The 23,643-nt window shown below is 37.7% G+C and overlaps 1 protein-coding gene across 2 annotated transcripts; it reads right to left on the reverse strand.

Moving 5' to 3' along the window:
- lratb.1 (lecithin retinol acyltransferase b, tandem duplicate 1) lies at window positions 1-23,615 on the reverse strand. 2 transcript variants are annotated; one of them, XM_020922061.2, is made up of 20 exons: window positions 23,244-23,615; window positions 22,166-22,266; window positions 21,667-21,736; window positions 21,231-21,361; window positions 20,795-20,883; window positions 20,147-20,246; window positions 19,798-19,841; window positions 19,639-19,716; window positions 18,114-18,310; window positions 13,255-13,319; window positions 12,388-12,494; window positions 11,500-11,602; window positions 10,858-10,957; window positions 10,384-10,423; window positions 10,249-10,300; window positions 10,047-10,155; window positions 8,368-8,451; window positions 7,607-7,724; window positions 6,148-6,238; window positions 1-2,461 (listed from the first exon to the last, which is right to left on the reverse strand). In XM_020922061.2, exons 1-20 carry the CDS (start codon window positions 23,500-23,502, stop codon window positions 2,378-2,380), a joined length of 2,022 nt encoding a protein of 673 aa, XP_020777720.2. In that variant the 5' UTR covers window positions 23,503-23,615; the 3' UTR covers window positions 1-2,377. The 2 variants fall into 2 exon arrangements, with proteins under 2 accessions (XP_020777720.2, XP_055012107.1); XM_055156132.1 differs by lacking the exon at window positions 23,244-23,615 and adding an exon at window positions 22,410-22,718.
- Between the last annotated feature and the right edge of the window lie 28 nt (window positions 23,616-23,643).

The following is a 23,643-nucleotide window of genomic DNA, read 5'->3' on the forward strand; positions in this document are numbered from 1 at the left end:
TTAGTGTTTAAAAAATCATATTTATTTAACATAGTTTCTTTACAGTTAGTTCAATCATAAACAATGAGAATGATTCAATTGTGTGAAATAAGGCATATATTGTGAAATGCATTGGATAGCACCAACAATATTTATTTGGGTTTTCATTTATTACAAAAAAGAACAGAGTTGAGTGGGTTTATATATACCTATAGCAATTCTGACACTTAACCAGCCAAATGATCTAATCTCTTTCTGATCATGGTCAGTTTGATTACAGATTTTGTAGTTTAAATGCCATTTAAATCATCTTAAACTTCCAGAAATCAGATTATAATGACTAAAACTAGGACTAAACCAGGACTAAGACAGGATGGACCAGAATTAAACCAGAACTTAAGACCTTTCTCTCAACACCTGAAACCCAAATACTTCCTGTTTCTCCTGACCTTTGCCCTCTCAGTCCTAATAAAAAACAGACCAACTTTCTCCCAAGGAACAAATGATCCAAGGTGTAGCAAAAAAGTGATTGAACAGTTTTGTCTCCATGGAGATGTCTTTCCCTAGAATGTTACACAATATGGCATTAAACATATCTGTCTATGGAAAGGTGACGTCACCAAGCCAAGTTACTGGTCAGGTCTGTGAAGAGGCATGAATGTTTTTTAATGTATTTCTGCTCAATAAAACTAAATTTACTGAACAAATGCAAGATGCACAAGTTTAATGCCATATTGTGGAATATTCCAGGGAGGCAAGCAAGAGGCAGACCTTCCACCAGAAACGTTACACAGTGCACTTGTAAAAATTACACTACAGGTATGTTTAATTGATACATGAAGTTAATCTCCTTTATTGCAGCCTTTTTCATAGACTTTATTATAGACGAAATACAATGGGCATCTGACATAGGAGGGTGGGAGGGCATCTGGCACATTTTCCGTGGCAAATATCTGGCTGAGGTGTCTAACCCAAAGACACAATAATAGCATAAATTGGCTACAGTTCTTGTTTAGTTAAGTATTTAACATTAGATTTAGATGACAGGTTAGCACAGAATTGTGGAATATTACGAATGAATATTATCAACATTTGAAATGAACACAAAAAGAAAAGTCATAATTATCAGTACAGTTACTATAACATTGAACATGATTATGAAACAGAAGATATGCAGTACTTTAAATGCATTATTATTAAACAAAAGAGCACTTAAAACCATTTTGTGAGTTCGATTACGCAAGTTGCATTGACAAAATGCTAGAATTTATAAGATAAAGCCATAGTATGTAACTTTTTAGTCAAAAATAGACAACACTGAAAGCCTGTTCCTATTGCACTGGAAAAAAAAATAAAAAATCTCTATAGAAATGTGTCCTTATTCTGAGTGGTCTTGCATCTCCACAAGCCTGACTTTGAGGGGGGCTTCTCCTGCTTGTTTCCATGGAAATGTTGTTCCTTTGGCTATAATCACCCACAGAATGGCATAAAACTTATGTGTCTCTATAGAGAATGTTCCAAAGTATGTTTTTTACCATACATTCTATTTCCATGGATGGTGATGTACCACCTTCAAAAAGTTACACTGCACCTATAAGCTGGAGTACAGACTTTATTTTTGTAAATTTCCCCCATAGAGTAAATTGTAAAAGCAGCGCTGGCTGCAACTCATAATTAACTATTTTGTCTTTTGTAAACCTGGAGATTAGAGCTGCAAACAGCAGCTCTCTGATTGGCTGAGCTTGGGTGGTCCACACCAGTTTCCCTTTGCACTCTAAAAAAGCTGTTCTAAAGCTAATGTCTGAAAATCAACACATGTGGATATTAGACATGTGTACATTGTTTTTGAGAGTAAAACTCTGCTCTGGTCTCTGAAAAATGTGGAAAGCACTTATAAACTCATTGTGGTGAATAATTAGGATGTTGGAAATGTATAAGGTAAGTGAGGAATAACTTTGGACCTCCGCAAAATATCTAAAATTAATTAGTTCTGTTTTTCACTTTTTTACGAATCAATTACAACATCTTTAATAACAGAAACAGGCCCAATGATTTCCAGTTCAAAATTGCAGAACCTCTTCATAGTGGCATTTCACTGTAGCAAGCAGCAGATTTTAATTTCCAATGTTTATATTTTGAAAAATGCCCGTGTGACATTTTTGGAGATAGTGGTTAGGTGAAAATAGAAATTTTCCAAGCATTTTTTCAAGTGTCAAATTCAGGACAATACAAGATTCAATTAACACCAAAATACAACTTTGAGTGTGCTAAAAATTAGGGAAACCATTATAACATGGTTAAAAGCTTACGAAAAGAAGATTTTGCATAATATGTCTTCTTTAAATGTTACCGGGGCGACGTGTACAATGGTGGTTGAGTTGAGTTTTAGTCTTGAGTTTTAGTCGTCATCGTCCACCAGAGATCTGAGATCAGGTAAACCACGAAGCTTCAGGTCCAGCAGCATCTGACCCAAAGCCTTCCCCTAAAAACAAGAGAAAACAGGTGTGAAAGACCAGGACAAGACAAGGGACAAAACTAAGACTGAACCAGGTTTTAAACAAGGACTAAACAAGAGAAAAAATAGGATTAAACCAGGACTAAACATGGACTGAACCGGGACTAAACTAGGAATGAACCAGGACTAAACCAGGACTAAACCAGATCTGAACCAGGGATAAACTAACACTAGACCAGGACAAAACAAGGGCCAAAACTAGGACTGAACCAGGACAAAACCAGGACTTGAACTCAAATATCCTTGTGCAAGTGTTAAGAAATTTGAGCTGAATAACCTTTACATGTTTTGTACACATTAAACAACATTATAAAGCTAAGAACCATTAAATGTACAAAATGGGTCTAACTGCGACATAATAAATAATATAAAGACATAAAGACGACATAAAGACGCTCTTTTGTGTCGTCACAAACATCATAAGACCACCTCATTTGGAAGAGTTTGAAAAGGCGTGGATAATCTAAATGTTCTGAGGTTGGGCCAAGTTCACCCGGACTCATTCACTCTATGGTTTAACTTATGTAACAGGGTTTCTAAAGCTGTTTGGACCCATTAAAGATACACTTTTTCACTTTTCTGGTTGGGGTGCTTTTCTAATGGAAATGTTAGTGATTTGCCTGTGCTCTACAATGTCCACACTGTAAACTTTCGCATATTTAATTTATTCCGGTGTTTTGCAAACTGTGGTACATTGGTGTATCACTGCATAGACTGTGTAAAGAAGTGGATTAAGCGAGTGTGACGTCCCCCATAGCGTTTGGCTCCAGTCAAATGAAGCTCATCGAGGCCTGCAGTTATTGGAGCGAATTTGGAGCAGAGTTCCATATTAGGAATAGACACTGATTTATGGACAAAATAGCTAAATAAAAAGGGATCTTGTAGAGTGGGTTAATTATAAACATTTTGAGACAACATTGACGAGAGTCCTTTATATATACAATCTAGGAGTTATTTGTTGGACAGAACTACTTGTATTTTATGTTTTAGTCCTATTTTAGTCCTTGTTTAGCCCTAGTTTTGCCCTAGTTTAATTCTGGAATATTCATTTTAAAACCTGGTTTAGATGGTGGTGGTACTCGAAAGGCCAAACATTTCGTTATAAGGTGAAAAAACAGTGATTTATTCAATTAAATACAAAAAAGACTTGGTTTGATGAAGTTTTAGCCATTTTAGTGCCACTTTAAACACATCTTGTACTGCACAGAGGCATATAATTCATCAGATTTGATTTACATTGAGTAAAATGTTTTGGTTTTTCCCCCAAAGAATCACATGTTTCTCATATGCTGTTTTTACATTTGCTCCATTGACACTTTTTATCTTGGGGGGAGAGGACGGTGTGTGTGTGTGTGTGTGTGTGACAGAGAGAGGGGGCGCTGCAGGCATTTGTCCGAGGTTTACACGGTTTTTTAATGAAGAGAAAAAGAAGAGGTCAGAGAGGACAAAGTAGTAACATAGTTTTACTGCAGTTACACCAGGACTGAACCAGGACTAAAGCAAGACGGAACCATGACTAAACTAGGACTGAAGCAGGACTGAACCAGTACTTTGCAAAATTAAGTTGATAAAAGCACTGTATAACTCAAATGCAGTATTTCGTATCAAACGATAACATTATTTTATTATTGATCTAAAATGGCTAAAAGGTCCTATATTACACTAAATTGACTCTTGTGAGCTTTAAGCCCTGTTGTTACCTCCTCTAAAAAGGTCGGCCCACCTCAGTTCAAATTTTGATTAAATTTGATATGTAGGTCAATCATAAACCAGAAAAGGCAAAATTTCAAATTTTAGTTTGATCGTACCAACAGTTTCCGTGATATCGCAATTAAATTTTTTCACTTTTTTGCGTAGTCACTGAATTTCAAACTGCGTTTACTCAGCAACTACTGGCCCGATATCAAAAACCAAGGTATCCCAGGAAAGGGGAAATCATAAGGAAGCTAAATCTCCAAAACATTTATTTTTGCATTTGAGTACTTTTGAGATGAATTACCTTTCGACCTATATTTTGACCTTGAAACTGACAATAAGGGACATGCCCAAAAAATATGTAGGCTTATACATCTACTACAATATATACAAAATCTGAAAGAGTTTTTTTTTTTTTTTTCCCCACACAAATTTACCTAGAAGCTGACTTACCCCCATCTTAAGATGTGCCAAATATCCATTCATTGTATAATGGCTATACATTTATACACACACAGTCCAAGTTGATATACTCTAAGAAAAATTGTCAATCACACAGTGTCAAAAGTCAGTGAAAATTTCACGACTGTCTTGGTTTCTTGAAATCAGGATATTTACTCCTTACCTGCAGGCCAGTTCAAACAGTGGTTAGAAATTCTGGACATGTCATTATGCAAAGTGCTGTCGAAGATGCGCATCCACAATAACAACCACCACCATAACAACCACAATGGATGGTGGATTCTATAGTGACTGTTATGGTGGTGGCTTTTTTAATTTTCAAACTAATTTACCTAGAAGCTGACTTACCCCTATCTTAAGATACCAAATATCCATTCAGTGTATACAGCTGAAAAAAGGAACATTACAGTACCATGTGGATTTGGATTCCTTATGATTTCCCCTTTCCAGAGATACCTTGGTTTTTGATAACGGACCAGTAGTTGCTGAGTAAATGCAATTTGAAATTCGGTGACCATGCAAATAAGTGAAAAAATTAAATTGCGATATCGCGGAAACTGTTGGTCCTATCATGTTAAAATTAGAGATTTTGGCTTTCTTGGCTATGATTTACTCATACACCAATTTTCTTTGTAACTGGACAATGTGAATGTCAAATTGCATTTTTTTGGGTGAATTGAGGTGGAACTAGAAAAGCACTCAGAGAGCGCAGACCTCCGCCAAGGACTACAGTCCCCCTCATATTAATTGTGTTTTCCATAAATATTTGTCCATCTTTCAATTTGGAATATGAAAGAGGATCCATTGTCCATCCCTGAGTCAAATTTCATGGGGTTTGGTCAATAATTAATCGAGATATTGAGAAACAAAATTTTTGGCCCCATTTACCACAATGTTAACTAAAATTTCAAAGTGATCCAGAATCCAGGATTTCTTCCGGATCACCCCCAAAATGAAATCAGTTCTTCCTTTTCACATTTCCAACAAATCCTGAAAATTTCATCAAAATCGGTCCATAACTTTTTGAGTTATATTGTTAAACAAACAAACAAACAAACAGACAAACGCCGGCAAAAACATAACCTCCTTGGTGGAGGTAATTACCCAAAACACACCTGGAGTTGTGTTTCATTGCATTCATACATGTTTGTCTGTCTACATCTCCAAAGCTGAAAATGCTCAGTTCCACCTTGTGATGTCATTTAGTTGTAGTTTTCAAGTCAAGCCTTACCTTTTACCTCCACCTTTCCAAAAAACACAATGGAACCCTGTCCTGTCTTGCCACATGACATCACAAGGTGGAACAGAATGTTTTCTGTTTGAGAGAAGACCTCAGCTTAAAAATGCAGGATTTATGTGTTAAACATGCACGAAAGAAACAAAACACAACATTATAACATAAATCAGAAAACAGCATAATATGGGCTCCTTAATAATGGGAAAAGGTCTATTTCTGTTCAAAACTGTTAAGCCTGCATGCAGCAGATTATAATTACCTGTGGGTCGCTGCGTAGAGAGGCCACGCCCCCTCCTCCCAAACACCTGTTCAGCACGAAATTCAGACCAAAGACACCAGGAAGAGTGTAGCTGTAAGATAAGATACAAAAATACAAGCATTTACACTTGGGCTAAAGAGGAACTGAGCCAGGACTGAACCAGGACTAAACCAGGGATATACCAGGAATGAAATAGAACTGAACTAGGACTAAACCAGGACAGGACCGTGGCTAAAGCAGGACTGAGCTAGGACTAAGCCAAGGCTAAATGAGAAAACAAGCCAATATCCATAACCAAATCAGTTAATTTATTTACAGTTTAAGAAATTCATTAAAAAAATCTGATGTACTGAAAAACTAAAATATGCAAATAAGCAAAAATTAGGGTTAGGGTAGCCCTGGCCTAGTCTTGATTAATACTTGATAGTACTGATTTGGTCCTGATTTGATCCTGGTTTAGTCCTAGTTCAATCCTAGTTCAGTCCTGGTGCAGTCTTGATCCAGCCTTCGTTCAGTCCCAGTCCAGTCCTGGTTCAGTCCTGGTGTAGTCTTGATCCAGCCCTGGTTCAGTCCCAGTCCAGACCTGGTCCAGACCTAATTCCTGTTTAAAAGTGGCACATTCCTGGAGACTTGCGTGTACACGTTATTGGTTCACCTACAAAACATGTGGCATCGTAAAGCTCGCCATTAAGACGTGTCTAAGCCCCGCCCCCTTGTTAAACCTGCCTCGTTAACTTCCTGCTCGTTAGCCCCCCCTCTAGGCCTCGTTAAAACCACGGGACGCCACACCAACGTAAACCACAAAAAATACAAAAAAATTAAACTAATACGCTTAAAGGCAAAAACCTTCCCACCTAAGTTGAGCAAAAAAAGTCATTGTTTTTGTGAAATAATGATTATAGATATTTGCAGAAATAGAAAAATAATAAAATAAATCTATTATATTAAAGCTCATTTGTTCATCTATATAAATACCTTTTTACTATACAAACATTTAACACAGTTCTGAAAGGAAACTAGTCTAAACCAGGACTAAATTAGGAACAAACCCACACTAACAAGGACTCACCTGGGACAGAACAAGGGAAAATTGAAAGCTATATTATATTACATTTTCCAGTTTAATTATTTAATGTTTATCCAAAGCAAATAACATAACTTTTAAAATTATCTATTTCAAATATATTTTATTTTAACATAAACATTGTAATTGAATAAGGATACATAAGATATATTTAAATAGTAGAGGAAAACAGGTCTAAAGTAGGACTAAATTGAGTCCAAACTGCTACAAATCCCAGATTAAAGCAAGATGGAACCAGGACTATACCAGGACTAAACTAGGACTAAAGCAAGACTGAACCAGGACTAAACTTGCAAATCCACATCTTGGTGAAGTAGTGGAGAAGTGTGTATTCTGGATTCCAGTACTAAATACGTAGACACAAGTCTGCATTACCGTGTGACAGGATTGTCTTGTCCTGGTTCAAAGATGTGCTTGAAGTACTCCTCTACAACAGCTGAGGTCAGGTGTTTCTTCAGATACGGGAAGAACAGAGGATGTCGAGAGATTACTCCTAAAAAAAATAAAAAATAAAACACCTTTGACAATCTGGACAATTTGGAAGACCCATTTTTACCACACAATGTTTCTCAATAGTAGTTACTGCACAATACAATAATCCATATTAAAGGTGCACTCTGTAACTTTTCTGTTTGGAAATTGACCAATCACAGGGCAATGTTGTGGTTTGTGCGGAAGTCAGTCCCAAACAAATAAATTGTGTAGAAGGTAAGAGCATTGTGTATTTGTGCACAGGGAAGATGTCTGTGCTTTTGTCTCAAGTGGATGTAACTGAAGTTTGATTTTTCAGCTTGTTCCGCTGTTGTGACTCTTGGACCGATCAACGTTGAGTCTTTGTTTGAACACTCCGAATGTTGGTCCAGAACGTTTTCAGCGAGAGTCATCCCAGATTGTGTAGAGCCAGGGAAAGGTGGGGTACTCTCCACCAGAAAAGTTACATAGTGTTTTAAATCTTTAAATCAATACTAAACAAAAAATTATTTTACAACTTGCAAAAAAATAGCTAAAAACCATAACATATGTACACATCTGAATTTAAAATTTGGTGAAAAATTAAACTTTGATTACATGCAGTAGCACAAATTTAACCAATTTTGTATTTTATATTATATCATTATATTCTATTTGTTTCTTACCGATATTTGCAGAATCTCCTTTGTCTCCACTGCGGGTGTAAGCCAACTCCTCCAGGCGGTAACTGTGAGGTCCACTTGGCAAATCTGAAAGGACCAAAAATTTAATTTTACACTTTTATTTGTTAATTTAGCTACATCTTAAAGTGTATGTTTTAAATATATGTATTCATCCACTGTAAGTGAGTAACTAGTTCTCGTTTCAGGAATAAATTTGCCATTAATTTTTCCATATCATTTTAGCCTCTGGTTTAGTCCTGGTTTAGTCCTGGTTTAGCTCCTAGTTTAGACACTGGTTTAGCTCCTGGTTTAGCTCCTGGTTTAGTCTGCATGTTTAATGTACTCCAACAATACTGTGGTACTTGTTTAATGCTGTTTTAGTTCTGGTTCAGTCCTGGTATAGTCCTTGTTTAGTTTAATCCCTAGTTTATCCTTGTTTGTCCCTAGTTTAATCCCTGTTTAGCCCTGATTTAGCCATTATTTAATACTCTTTTAGCCCTTTTAGTCCCAGTTTAGTTCTGATTTAGTCTTGTCTAATCCTTTATTTAGGTCCTGGTGTAGTCCTGATTTGGTCTTTGTTTTAATACTCTTTTAGCCCTGGTTTAATCCTGGTTTAGTCCCAGATTTAGTACCTGATTTAGTCCTTATTTAATACTATTTTAGTCAGGATTAAGTCCTGATTTATCTCTGATTTTGACCCTGGCATAGTCCTGATTTAGTCCTTTAAGACTCGTTTAGTACTAGTTTAGTCTTGGTTTAGTCTTGGTTTAGTCCCCGGTTTAGTCCCCGGTTTAGTCCCTGGTTTAGTCCCTGATTTAGTCAATGGCATAGTACTTCAGCATAGTAGTTCAAAACTGTTTAAATCCTGGTTTAAGTCACAAGCACCTACATGTGTGTGATATGACGCTGTTTTCCTTAGCACTCAGACTATAGTTACCCTGGACTTTCTCAGGACCCCGGTTTTGGACTTGGACGCTGGACCTTTGTCTCGGACCATTCTTAAATCCTGGTTCAGTCCGGACTTAAGCAGGTCTATATGGGTCTCTCACAAAGACCGCCTAATCCCATTCACTCATTCAGTGCCACTACACACTGTTACTTTTTAATGGGACAGGCCCCAAAACAAACAAACCCAAACAGACAAGGAAAACAGGTATTTCAGTTATTTCATGAACTAAAATGAGTCTGTATTTTGTCATAACTTTTTATCAATGTAATATTATTGTTGGCAAAACCCACAACTGAATAAATAATGATAATTGAAGAATAAAATGCGATTAAATGTCTGGGTATTTTAGTCCTGGTTCAATACCAATTTAGAACTGGTATAGTACTGGTTTAGTCCTAGTTCAGTTCCAGTTTAGGGCTGGTTTAGTAATGGTTTAGGCCTGGTTCACTTACAGTTTAGCACTGGTTTAGTCCTAGTACAGTCCCAGTTTAGTCCTGGTTCAGTACCAGGTTAGCACTGGTTTAGTACTGATTCAGTCCTGACTGAGTAGCTACTGGTCCCTCTGGTTCAACCCTGATTTATTTTGTCACAGTCTATTTCTGGTTAAGACATGGTTTAGTCCCACTTTAGTCCTGACCTATTGATCTGCTTAGTCCCTGGTTTAGTTCCCTTTTAGTCTTGATTCAGTTCTGGTTTAGTCCATAAATCGGTTGGTGCTTAATTAAGACCAAACCTGTGTCATGTTGTTCTTCTGAAGATGTTAATGGCACTTCCTGGTCATGTGACTCTGGCCCTGCCTCTGACAGAGACTCCACCAAATCAGAGTCCACGTGAATGTCCACCTGAACAGCAGCAAGGTCATTGTAGAAATAAAGGATTTAATAAAGGATTTTTACATTTCTTTTGTGAGTTACAAATTAAAATGAGCTCTATACCTTCAGTTCAGATTTGGGATGTAAAAAGAAAAATGGCTTTAACACTGGAGACCTGCAAATGTCAGAAAAAAATTAATTATTACAAAAAATATACACAAGTTTTGTTCAAAAATTAATAAATAAATAAAATCTCACACGCGAGGACGCCCACCAACAATTCCAGTCAGACCAGGAGCTGAAATGAACAAACTTAAGATAAGACTCTGTCCTGATTTAGACCTGGTTTAGTCCTGGTTTAGCACTGCTTGAAATCCTTGTTCAGTCTTGGTCCAGTCCTGGTTCAGGTCTATTCTTGCTTTTATTCCCATTTTTGTCCCAGCTCAGTCTAAACTAATTTCTGCTTTAGTCCTGGTTTAGTCCAGTCCTGATTCAGTTATAGTTAAGTCCTGGTTTAGCACCAGTCTAGTTCTGATCCAGTCCTAGTCTTATCCCAGTTCAGACTCTGTTCAGTCCTGGTTTAGTCCTGGTTCAGTCCCAGTCTTAGCTCTGGCTCAGTCCTGGTCAAATCCAAGAGTCTGGTTTAGTCTCAGTCTTAGCCCTGGTTTAGTCCTGGTGTAGTCCTGGTTTTGGGCTGATTTAACCTTGGTTTAGTCTTAGTCCTAGTTTTACCCATGCCGGTTCCTGCTGGAGCCACTTCTCTTGCAAACAGTTCAAGCGCTTTCTTCTGTTTGTGCTTAACGGCCATCCAGAGCACCACCTCCCTGGACCCCTGCAAGATCCACCACCAACAGCAAAAGATTATGTTCAAAACTTTGAATCTAACAATGTCAAAAACTCAGAGGGAACAGGGGCCTTAAATACTACTCTATGGCTCAGCCCGGGTATAGTTCTGGTTAAGCCCTGGCTCATTGCTTCCTTCTCAAAGAAACCCTTAAAAATATTCAACCCGAAAAGTCAAATGCTGAACATTATTTACTTATTTTGATGATTTAGGTCCACAAACTTGTTTATCTTGAGGCTTCAGTCTTTGACCGTGATGTACTATCAGGCCTGAGTAATTAAAATTCTCCTTTTAGAAGCTATAAAAGAAAGATATTGGTAGAAGAATTTAATTTTGTGCCAGTTTTTATTTCACATGGATAGGCCCAATGATTACAGAGATACAGTATTAATCATAAACCAAGTAAACAAATATGCAATCTGACAGTTAAATAGCAAATTCCACTAAACATTTTGATCTGTTCTCCAGCTACATTGTAATGGTACTCTGGTGTACATTCCACCTCTTGCTTATGTTGTTAATGTTCTTACCTTAAATTTGGCGTTGAGGCCGTAGGTGTCTTCTGCTCCGAGCACCTGGATGTTTACAGCGCTGTAGTCTTCCAAACCCAGCTGTTTAAAAATACGCTTTGTCCTGTCAAAAGCAGAAAAAGACTTCAATATTATGAAAGAAATAAGTAGACTTGGTGAGATAATAGCAGCTACTCTAAACCTGGTCTAAATTTTGACTACTAACTGTTTGTCTCCACAGAAATAGTAACTTTGTCTAGAAAGTTCCACAGTATAAATTAAACCTATCACGATCATTATAATTCAGCTCTGTGGAGAGTCACCCTATTCACAGAAGGAATTATTGTATTTTTGAGCAATAGAAACACCTGTAATGAATAAATGCTCGACATATATACATTCCAGGGAAAGCAGTAACACCTTCATGAAGACAACTAGCACCCTCCACCAGAAAAATCGCACAGTGCACCTTTAAAGCTACCCTCTGCAAGTTTGTTTGATTTTGATTTTTTTTTTATTTTCACCAGTAGATGGCAGATGTGAAACCTGTTCCCCCCTTCCCTCACCTGGCTCCTCCCCTCACTTGGCCCCTCCCCCTCCCCCCACCTGGCCTTTTCTCAGACTCACCTGTGGTCTCTGGTCTTCTTCTGTCAGCCCAAAGCTTACACTCTAGACAGCAGTAACGTAGATAACATCTAGTGGTGATATGTGAGACTACAACAGTGGTGGGTCGGCCAATCTCATTATGGATGGTAGCTTTAAAGATACACTACGTAACTTTTTTCTGGGTGAGGGTATGCCACTTGCTTGTCTCCATGTTGATGTTATTTGTTTCCTAGTCTACTTTAATTAATTTTCATTAAAACTGGTTTCAAATGAAATAGAAAACACTTAAACTTAAAATCGTGCCTTTTAATGATGCTCTCTGCAGTTCTTCGGGCCTTCTCCGGTGCTCTGGGGCCCCCTACTGGACAGACCGCAGTGGCTCTGAAACCATCCATATACGTCGCACACACCTGAGGAGAGGACAATAAAGAGGTAACAATAACTTAAAACTGACTCAGAGTACTATTATATATTCCACAATATGGCATTAAGCAAATCTCTTTCCATCGGGACAAGCAGGGGATGGCCAGGCCAAGTTACAGATCAGATCTGTGAAGAGGCGAGCCCACACACAGAACTAATACATGTTTTTCAAGGCATTCTTTGCTATAAAAACACATATAATTGAAGTAAATGCAGGATAGAGAGGCTTAATGCCATACTGAGGAACCCTTTAAGACACCTTTAAACAACTTAAAAAAAAATCTTCCTCAGTGAACAGATTTTTCTCATTAAAACATGAAAAACAGAACTAGCTCATTTTCAACAGTTTGCAGTGGTCCAAAGTTATTCCTCACTTATCTTATGAATTCCATTTCCTAGCATCCTAATTATTCACCCCAATGAATATATAAGCACTTTTCACTTCACTTTCTGAGATCAGAGTGAAGTTTTGCCATCACCGTAATGCCAACTAACATGCTAGCGGTGCACTTCCTGACAGTAAAACGCTTTAGAAGTAGATGTATACAGTTCACAGTGGATTTATGGAAGAAAATCAGGTACAGGCCCTTTAATTTAGTAGTAGTTTGTTCACATTTTCACTTTTTTGTTTCAAGCCAAATTGTTTGTTCATCGATTTATTTTATTTTTTAAACTTAAAGGTGCACTACGTAACTTTCATTGTTGAAAAGTTAATCAAAGCTAATCAAAACAAGATCGTGTACTGACCTTGTAATATGGAGAGGGGGCAAGTCCTTTGGCCCCAGTGACTCTGACAGCTCCACCTTCTGCACCTGCAAACGGAAAAAGCATACCGGTACATTATTTTTATACTTGGGTTTTAAGCAGGATGCCCTCCCAAAGACAATCCACTCCATTAAACCAGGCTTTGGTTTTAAGTTTTTAAATAATTCTCCATTGAATTCCAATCAAACTTCCAACCTAATGGAACTAATTCAGAACAAAACGAGAACTAACATAGAAATAAATCAGGATAAAATCAAGACCAAAACCAGAGCTAAAAATAAATATATCCTTTAGTCCTGATTTAAATAGTGCTGATTTAGTCCTGGTTTAGTCCTGGTTTAGTGCTGTTTTATTCCTGTTTTATTCCTGGTATAGTCCTGAATTGACCCCACCCAAAAACTAAAATTAGAATGAATACCACCAAAGAAGGATTAAATCTGTTATAAAACAATGGTAGGACTAGGTAGGATTAAACCAGGACTAATTCAGGACTAAACCAGGACTAAACCAGCACTAAACACGTATTTTTAGTTCAGGAATTCTGCCTTTTTAGATTTGGTCTCTAGTTCCTGGTTCAGTCCTGGTTTAGAATACTTACAATACACACTTTAATGATACTGTGTGGCCCAGTTTGGTTGGGTTAAAGGTGCACTATGTAACTTTTCTGGTTGAGAGTCTGCCGCCTGCTTATTTCAACAGAGATTTTTTGCTTTACCTGGAATGTTCCACAGTTTTTATTGGTCAGAAATACCTTGAAAAATATGCCTTCTGTGTATGGAGTCGCCTTCTTTGACCTGTAATTTAGTCACAATTTCACGGATCAGATTATCACAATACTGAAACCCTGGGACATTCAAGGCAAAGCAACATCTCCATGGAGACAGTTGGCAGATCCTAGACCAGAAATGTTACATAGTGCATCTTTAATTTAAGCCAGATGCACTTTTTGAGATAGTCTAAATGAGGAGCTTGGTATTTTCAGATTGTCCTTTTGTTGAACTCTAACGTGAACCTTGGCAGAACATCGGGGTGTGGATAAATATTTTTTTGTTGATAAACTGTCGATGGATTTCGTAAACTTTGGCCAAAAAATCAGGGTGAAATTTGGAGTAAAAGTTCAACCCACGAATTCGCAAGTGCAACGGCATAAACCAGGGTGAAAATCTCACGGGTGGAAGTACAGTTCACAATTATGCATTATGAAGATGAATTCTTTTAAAGGTGCATTGTGTAAATTTTCTTGTGGAGATGTTATTGCTTTGCCTGGAATTTTTCACAGTTTGGCATTAAACATTTCTGTCTTCATGAAGACGAAGTTACAGTTCAGATCTGTGGAGAGACAACCCCCTTCACAGTCAGAATGTCTGTTTTTCTAGATATTTTTGAGCTATAAATCCACTGGCAATTGAAAGTAGCTGTTTAAGTTAACAGCTGATCGAGAACTCCAGACAGAGCAATGACATATCCATAGAAACCAGCAGGGACGGACCTCCAACCAAAAAGTTACATATTGCACCTTTAAGAGGATACCACAGTTATTTGTATCATTGTGAAGTCTAACTCAACTCAGTCATACGCAATAATCCTCCTAACTACTCCCACTCCCGACCAGGATCCTGCTTTAATAAATAATATAAAGATATATAAAAACAAATGACAGTTGACAGTACAAGGTAAAAGCAGGGTAGGGGCAGACAGAATTCATAACCACAAAGTCAGGAGTAGAGTTGTAACGTTTCATCCTGGTATTTGGCCTTATAAAGTGTTATAGCGTGCTGACCTAAATATAAAATGATGAATTGCACATACCTACAAAAATGCTGACTTGAGTTCTTATGAAATGTGCTCACAGGTTTGTGTTGATCTGAACCACTCCTATAATTGACTTTTGAGTATTGTGAAGCTGGGGGCCTCTTTTACAAAAGTTGGCAAACTGGTCTAGTCCTGGTCCAGGTTTAGTTTTTAGTTTAGTCTAGGTTTTATTCTAAATTTAGTGTTGTAAACGTGAAACTGTGAACCGTAAATTAAGGAATTAGGAAATAACAGAGCACCTCATAATATATTAAGATGATAGGGTAAGGTAACATGTCTGAATAACCCTACATCTGTCTACATCCCCAAAACTCAAAATGCTCTGTCCCCCCCTTGTGAAGTCATGAAGTAATAGTTTTCAAGTGAACAGCTACCTTTTACCTTTAGTTCAGTACAAACTGGAAATTCCAGGTCTGAAATCATCCAAATTATTTTAGTGAAGGTGTGTGGAATTTAAAAACACAGTGAAGCACTTCCTCTGTTACCACATGACATCACAGAGAGTGTTTTCAGTTTGAGCAAAGAACTATGTAAATGTTCAGGGTTTGTGTGTTAAACATGTGCAAATGAAACAAAACAACTCCGAGCGTGTTTTTGACAAGGAAACAAAATTATAGCATAGATGAGAAAATAGTGTAATATAGGTTCTTATGATTTTAATACTAAATACCTGAAAAAGCACAATGTGGCTTCTTTAAACAGGACTAAACCAAGACTTGTCCATGGTTTGAACTTGTGTCCTTTCTCTCACCCACATTCAGATTATAAACAACATAAAACATGTCTCTGATTTGCCCCGGTCCTGAACTCCTCTTTAGTCTCATGTCCTCCTCGTACTGATAAACACTCATTTATCTCCAAACTGAAGAGTTCAAGAAGCTTCTGGAACATAAATTTATTTCAATCTTTTAAACAGTGGAGTCCAGCCCACTGACACAGTTTCTACAAGGACACCATGTAAGAACCGGGTCAAAATCAGGACAAGAGCAAGACTTCATACCGTCCCTGACAAAAGTCTTGTCGCTTATCCATTTTGTAGAAACAAAAGCTTATAACCTGACTTTAAATTAATCGATTGGTTTTAGAAATGTCTCATATGAAAGCTAAAACCCTCCCAAATTATGCTCAATATACTAAAATAAATTTGCTTCACTGAAGAAAGATTGATCATTTAATGAACACAGAAAGGTCAGATTTTGGCAAGACAAAAGTTTTGTCGCCTACAGAAAATTGAACAAATAATTTACTTCAAATACAAAAATATGTTGCATAACGTCAGTGAATGAAGTAGTGGTGCTGTGAGATCCATATTTAATATCTTGTATGACTTCCATGAGCTTGAAGGACGAATCCATGCAGGTTCAACAATGATTCATACAATTTGTTGATGAAGTCATCAGGAATAGCAAAGAAAGCGTCTTACATGCCTCCCAGAGTTCATCAAGATTCTTTGGTTTTGCCTTCCATGCTTCCTCTTTCATTCTACCCCAGACATGCTCAATGATGTTCATGTCTGGTGACTGGGCTGGCCAGTCCTGGAGCACCTTGATCTTCTTCGCCTTGAGAAACTTTGATGTAGAGATAGAAGTATGCGATGGAGCACCATCCTGCTGCAAAATTTGACCCCTTTTATGGTTGGGAATGTAAGAGGTAGCTTCTTCTACTTCTTGATATTTTAGGCTATTGATATTGCCTTCCACCCTGCAAATGTCTCGCACACCCCCATACTGGATGTAACCCCAGACCATGATTTTTCCACTACCAAACTTAAATGTTTTCTGGGTGAATCTTGGATCCATGCTGGCTCCAGTAGGTCTCCTGCAATATTTGCGGCGGCTGTGATATAATTAAACCGAGGATTCATCTGAGAAATCCACCTTCTGCCACTTTTCCAGTGTCCATCCTTTTAGCAGGCTGTGGGCCTTGGCAAATGCCACATGTTTTTTTAATTGCCTTTTGTTTAGTGCTGGTTTCTGTGCACTGATTCGACCATGGAGGCCATTTCAAGACAGACTTCTACAAACTGTTCTGGTTGACACAGGGACTTGAGGTGACCAGGCCTGGTGGAGCTCTGCTGCAGTGGAAAAGGGGCTGGCCTTAAGATTTTTGAATCAACAAACGGTCCTCCCGAGCAGTTGTCCTGCGGCGTCTGCCGGACCTGGGCTTGTCAAAAACATCTCCAGTCATTTCAGATCTTTTTTTTATTCTTTGTACTTGACGCTGAGACACATTGAAGGTGTCAGCCACCTCAGCAGTGGATCTGGTCTTCAGCCTCTTGATAATTAACGCTTTGGTCTCAGGGTGGATCTTAGGCATGTTGTCAGAGGTCAAGTTGCAGTTGATGTGAAGGTCTGGTGTGCTGGGGTTCTTTTTATACACACCCACTATTTGATTGATCAGTAACTGATCACAGGTGAGGCTGTAATCTAGGATTGGGTGCATCATATGACAAGGCGACAAGACTTTTGTCTTGCCAAAATCTGACCTTTCTGTGTTCATTAAATGATCAATCTTTCTTCAGTGAAGCAAATTTATTTTAGTATATTGAGCATAATTTGGGAGGGTTTTAGCTTTCATATGAGACATTTCTTAACCAATCGATTAATTTAAAGTCAGGTTATAAGCTTTTTTTTCTACAAAATGGATAAGCGACAAGACTTTTGTCAGGGACTGTATAAGCAAAGGATATACAGTGGTACTTAGGAGTCCTCATTTAGTCAGGTTTTAATCCTGGGTTAGTCCTGGTTTAATCCTGGTTTAGTTCTGGTTTGGTCTTGATTTGGTTTGTGTTTAACCTTGGCTCAGTCCTGGTCCTGCTTTAATCCTAGTTTTGTCCTGTTATAGTTCTAGTTTAGTCCTCTTTTGCTCTGCTTTAGTCCTGGTTAAATCCTGGCTTTATTCCTAGTTTTCAGTCCTACTTTAGGCCTGGTTTAGTCCTAGGTTATTCCTGCTTGAGCCCTTGTTCAGTCCTGTTTCAGTCCCAGTTTATTCCTAGTTTTTTCCTGTTTCAGTCCAGGTTTAGTCCTCACCTGGTACCTCCCGTATGCTGACCCCGCTGAAGTCACAAATGACGTCTGGGAGCAGGTATCTTCTTGGGTCTTGGATTTCGTAGACCAGTTGTTCGGCCACGGTCCCAAACGAGACCAGGCCCCCGGTCCCTTTAGGTTTGGACAGGACTGTAGACCCATCTGCACCACACTCCACAATCGGGAACCCCATATTATCCCTGAAAAACAATATGAAATGTATCAGATGCCCTCCCATACTCTCATATATCTGGAATGTTTAAAGTGATAGTGTGCAACTTTCTGGAGGTGGAAAGTCAACTGCACTATTCTATGAACATACAAAGCTAAAACCATACTTTGGGATATTCTCCATGGAGATAGATATGTTTTATAGCCAGTTCTGCTGCTTGTTGCCATGGAAATAAGCAGCAGGACAATCTCTTCCAGGCCAAATAAGAGTAAGGTTTGTGAAGATGCAAGCCATACATAATACATGCATACATAATAATAAAAAAAAAAGCTTTTATTTCAGTCTATTTTATGGCAAAAATGTTACACACTGGGGCTTTAAAGTGTAAATATAGAATAGTTTTATCAGTCAAGTGGCAGTTTATGAAGAAAAGTTGAAAACAAAAAGTTACAGTAAGTAGAGCTAAATTCTGAATGATTCCCTCTATGTTATTAATAGTCAAATTTCCATCCAAAATGCAGGGACAATTTACACACATGGAATCAAATTTTCTAACAGTAATAACTTTCAAATAGCATAATAAAGGTATCAAAATTTTTAATGTGTTTGTGAAATCATAACTTTTGTGTAAATTAGATTACCTGTAACTTTTGCCACATTATGGTTGCTAGGTTATGGAATTACATCTATGTATGTCACATCTGCTGCCCATGTACAACCAAGAAGTAAAAAGTTTATCAAAAAACACCAAACTAAGAAACATTTTAAGAGAAAATCTGTAATATAATAATGTTACCTATGTTTTATTGAATTTAGTAATCTAACCTGTCATATGCACTTAAGATAAGATGGGGGAAATAAATTATCCCTAGTCAATCTGCAGATGTTGTTGTTGGATTAATGGATCTTGTCATTAAGAGAAATTACTTGTGAATTTATCTTTTCAACAGGTCTAATACAGCTCACGCATGCTTTTGTGGCAGAGCCCCCTCTAGTGGTTCCGCTTTGCCACTACATCTTTTTAATGAAAGTAGTACATGCAATGATAAATTATAAGATTTCCTCATAGGTTAAACCAGGTTTAGTCCTGATTATATTTGGCATTTGGCATGTTGTAGTCCTAGTTTAGTCCTGGTTTAATCCTGGTTTAGTTCTGCTTTAGTCATAATTTAGTCCTGATTAGCTCTTGGTTTAGACTTTTTGCAGCCCTGTTTTGGTCATAGTATATATATATCCCAGATTTACTCCTGGTTCAGTACTGTTTTTAATGTCCTGCACTAGTCCTGGTTTAGTCCTGAGGTTTAGTCCTGGTTCAGTCCTGGTTCAGTCCTAGTTTAATCCTGATTTAGTTCTCACCAGTCCTTGACTTTGTGCCAATCGGTGAAGATCCCTCCGGTGCTCTGAGCTCCACACTCAATCAGGTGACCCGCCAAACTAACACAAACCAAAAACAGAAGAAATTACATTTACAGAAATTTAAAAATGGTCAAATAAAACATCTGCATTTCATTGTACCTTCCAGCAGCGAGGAGGTCATACTGATCTGCCTCCCATCCAAACTGTGAAAACAGTGTTAAAACATCTTAAAATCCAAGTGCAATGGTGTTCAAAATCACAACTTGTTTTTGGGTTCCAGTCTTATTTTTATATATATATAGAAACAATACTGACATTGAATAATAGTCTTTTAACACACAAAACAGTCAAATTTCTCCAAAGTCGGACATCTCCATTAAAAAGACCTGAGCTGATCATTCACAAATAGAAATACAATAAAATAATTCTATAAACCGCACAGGCCTATTAAAAACCATGAATAATGCCTAATATATGACCTTAAGTATAGTACAGTGCAGTTACATACAGAGTGCATTAAAGGTCCCAAAGCCACTGCACTGTCCACACAGCGACCGGTCACCACAATGTCCGCCCCCAAGTCCAGACAGCGCCGGATTGGACCCGCTCTGTAACAACAGCAAGTCAGCTTTAGCAAAGACCATTATTTTACATTTTATTCATTGAAAAAAACTACAAATTATGTTCATTAAGCATTTACAACAAACATAGAACTAATACTCCACTTTTATCTGATGGCTATTTGACCAATATTTCAATAGAAAATTTGAGGGGCTGTGCCAAGTAAAAAATTACTTAAAAGGACCGATACTTTGCAAAATGTGTTGAGCTGAGTAAGGACTAAAATGCCTTAAAATATTTAAATCTCAAAATGTTTTTTTCAAATCCACATTTAAAGCTGGCTATGAATATTGTCTATACACCAAAATTTAGATGACAGGAAATACAAAGACAGTGATGTCCAATGTAGTAAAAAAAAAAAAAAATTAGTGATTTTCAGATCGTCAAGGAACCACTCACCCAGTCTCACACACATAGACTCATACACCAGTGTACACAGAGACTGTCCTCATGTCTATATCAACAATGAGATTCGAACTGCCAAACGAAAACTCTACCATTTGAGCTACTGTAATGCTGTACAGCTCGGTCTCACCCGAGATAGGCATTCATGCTGTGGAGGGTCAAAGGGAGGGAGCGCGGACCGCTGCCGTCGGCCATTTTAACTTCAGTCAGACTGTTCTTCTGAAAAATAAAACATCAGTTCTGGTTCAGTCATGGTTTAGTCCAGGTCTAGTCCCAATTTGATCCTAATTGAGATAAGGCTTTCTCATGTTTTAGTACAAATGTAGTCCTGGTTCAGTTCTGGTTCAGACCTGGTTCGGTCCTGGTCCTACGTCAGTCTTGGTTCAGTCCTGTTTTAGGCCCGGTTCATTCTCGATCAAAATCAAGTTTAGTCCTGGTTTAGCCTGATTGTAGTCCTAATTTAGTCTTGATTTAGTTTTGGTTCAGTCCTAGTTTCGATCTGGTTTTTTCAATAATGAAAATTCTTTTTTACAAGTCTTGAAATGAAAATGGCAGAGAGGTCGTACGTGGGGCATGAGGTCATCTCCTGTCACCACAGCGATCTTCATTTCAAGCCCTGCCTTCTTCACCACTTCCTGAATGGCCTGGGCGCACGCGAGCGGGTTCACTCCTCCAGCATTACTCACAACACGGATCCCTTGAAAGACAGTTAGATTCATTATTCACAAGCAAATCCAAAATGATTATTTATTTATTTATTATAATACAACTTTCAAAACATTAGAAGGTAATATGGTGATCTAAATATGTTATGTATTAACAGTTAATACCCCGTGGAAGTAAAATACTCTCTTTAAGTTGTGACTAAGTCTGAATGATTCTTAATTAACAGTTTTTCCAATATGAATTAAGTCTTTGTTCTCACTTTGTTAAGGCTAATTATATGCAGTAACTATAAATCTGTACCCAAAATAAAATTTTGGAGGAGGCACTACAGCTCACCTTTTTTGTGAATATCATTGATGAATGGAGCGAGAGCGACTTGAACAAAGTCTGGAGTGTATCCCATGTTCTACAAACACACAAAACAACATCACATCTATATAAAGTATATGTGCGAGATGAACAACATTAAAAGGTCCTATATAATGCAAAATTTACTGTAAAAATCCTATATAATGCAAAAATGATTGCGTGGTTTAAGCCATGTTAGAATGTTGTTACCTCATCAAAATTGTGTTTTGTTTCATTCACACATTTGTGTAATCCTTTATTATTAGTCTGTTTACATTTCCAAAGCTCAAAATGCTCTGTTCCACCTTGTGATATCATGAAGCAGTAGTTTTCAACAGCTACCTTTTACCATGACATCACAAACATGTGTGAATGAAACAAAACACAATTCTAGGTATGATTTTGATGAGGAAACATTATAACATCGATCAGAATATAGAGTAATATAGGCAGTTTAAGATTAAAGCCATTTTAGTTTTTCTCTGACCGGAGCCTTGGTCTTGGCAGCAGTCAGCAGTGACATGGTGATCTCACTGAGGTAGTCAAACACCAAGAAGTCCAAGTTCCCTCCATAGACCAGCTGAGGTACTGCAAAAAAAAAAAAAAGTATCAAGTTAAAAAGTGAAGTTAAAAATTGGCAAGTAATGTACAAATATTCATTTAGTCCTGGTTCAGTGCGGTTCAAGATTAACACATTTTATATCAATATTTCAACAGATTTAAACTCTTACACATAACGTAAAAGGTGCACTGTATAAGGTCTCTGGCGAAGGGCCTCCCACATGCTTGTCTCCATGCAGATGTGAACGTGTGCTAGAATGTTCCACAGCACAAGTCTATTTCCATGGAGATGTTACCAGAGACAGGTTACCGGTCAGTTGTTTTTAGCAATAAATATGCCTTGCTGAATACATTTGGCAGACTAACCACCAGAAAACTTACATTACATTTTATTACAATCAATAGGATTATAAGAGCAACTACCCTTAAAGATGGTACTTAGTGTATGTTGCATAATAATTTCACGATCCTAGTTACTGTAGTATGACAATGAACCTGGATTCTTAAACACTGAAGACAAAAACACAAAGTGGAATCTTGCAAGTCAGGCAAGGGGCGCATTCAGATTGTCTTTTCTTATCATCTTGATCTTTTTTTTTTGTTTTTTTGACAACCATCATATCTGGGAATACAGGTATAGTTAGGTTGAGGTACCTTCATGTCTTCTTGTAGTAATTGTTTTACTAACTAATAGCTTATTATTTAGTATTCTTACTTGAATTGTAATTTAAATCTACTTGTACTTCATCATATTATTAGGAAGCAACTGTCTTCCCTACACTAAAGATTTTGGCTACTAGTAGTAATGAATAATAGTAAGTACCAGTAGTAATAATAAGTAGCAGTCCTTAGTAGTAACAGTAGTATTTGTAGTAGATGGTGTTAGTAGTAGTTAGTAGTACCAGTTGTAGTAGTAGCAGAGTAGTAGTAGTACCGGTAGTAGTAGTACTTGTATGATGATGGTATACAAAATGAATGGTGACCTGACTACTCGTCTGCAGTACCTGATGTGGCCGTGTCTCCCCAAAACCCCGAAGCGCATCCGATCCGCACCGTTTTCTTTTCGGAACTCTTCGAATAAAACCGTGTAGAAACTTTATTATTATTATTTGTGCATTGTTTCCTTTGCGTAATGTCAGCAGCAGAAGCGCCAAAGTGTGAAAAGGCCCGCATTTTAGCGCACATTTGTGAATTCTGGAGCCGTGACAGCCACCTACACGACTCGGTTCGGCCCAAACGAAGCGAGGACGGGAGAATCGGCATGTTTATGAGGTTAAATTAAAGTAAAATAAAAAATAAAAAAAAACAGTAGGACGGAGACATAAGTGTGAGAAAGTTCAAGGAGCGCTGGTGCATCCTCAAAAACAGTCCGAGTAGAAACAACAACTTTGTATTTTAAAGTGT

This window comes from Boleophthalmus pectinirostris, unplaced genomic scaffold, assembly GCF_026225935.1.
Source record: "Boleophthalmus pectinirostris isolate CB_2022bp ecotype Guang Dong unplaced genomic scaffold, ASM2622593v1 HiC_scaffold_20, whole genome shotgun sequence".
Taxonomy (NCBI): Eukaryota; Metazoa; Chordata; class Actinopteri; order Gobiiformes; family Gobiidae; genus Boleophthalmus; species Boleophthalmus pectinirostris.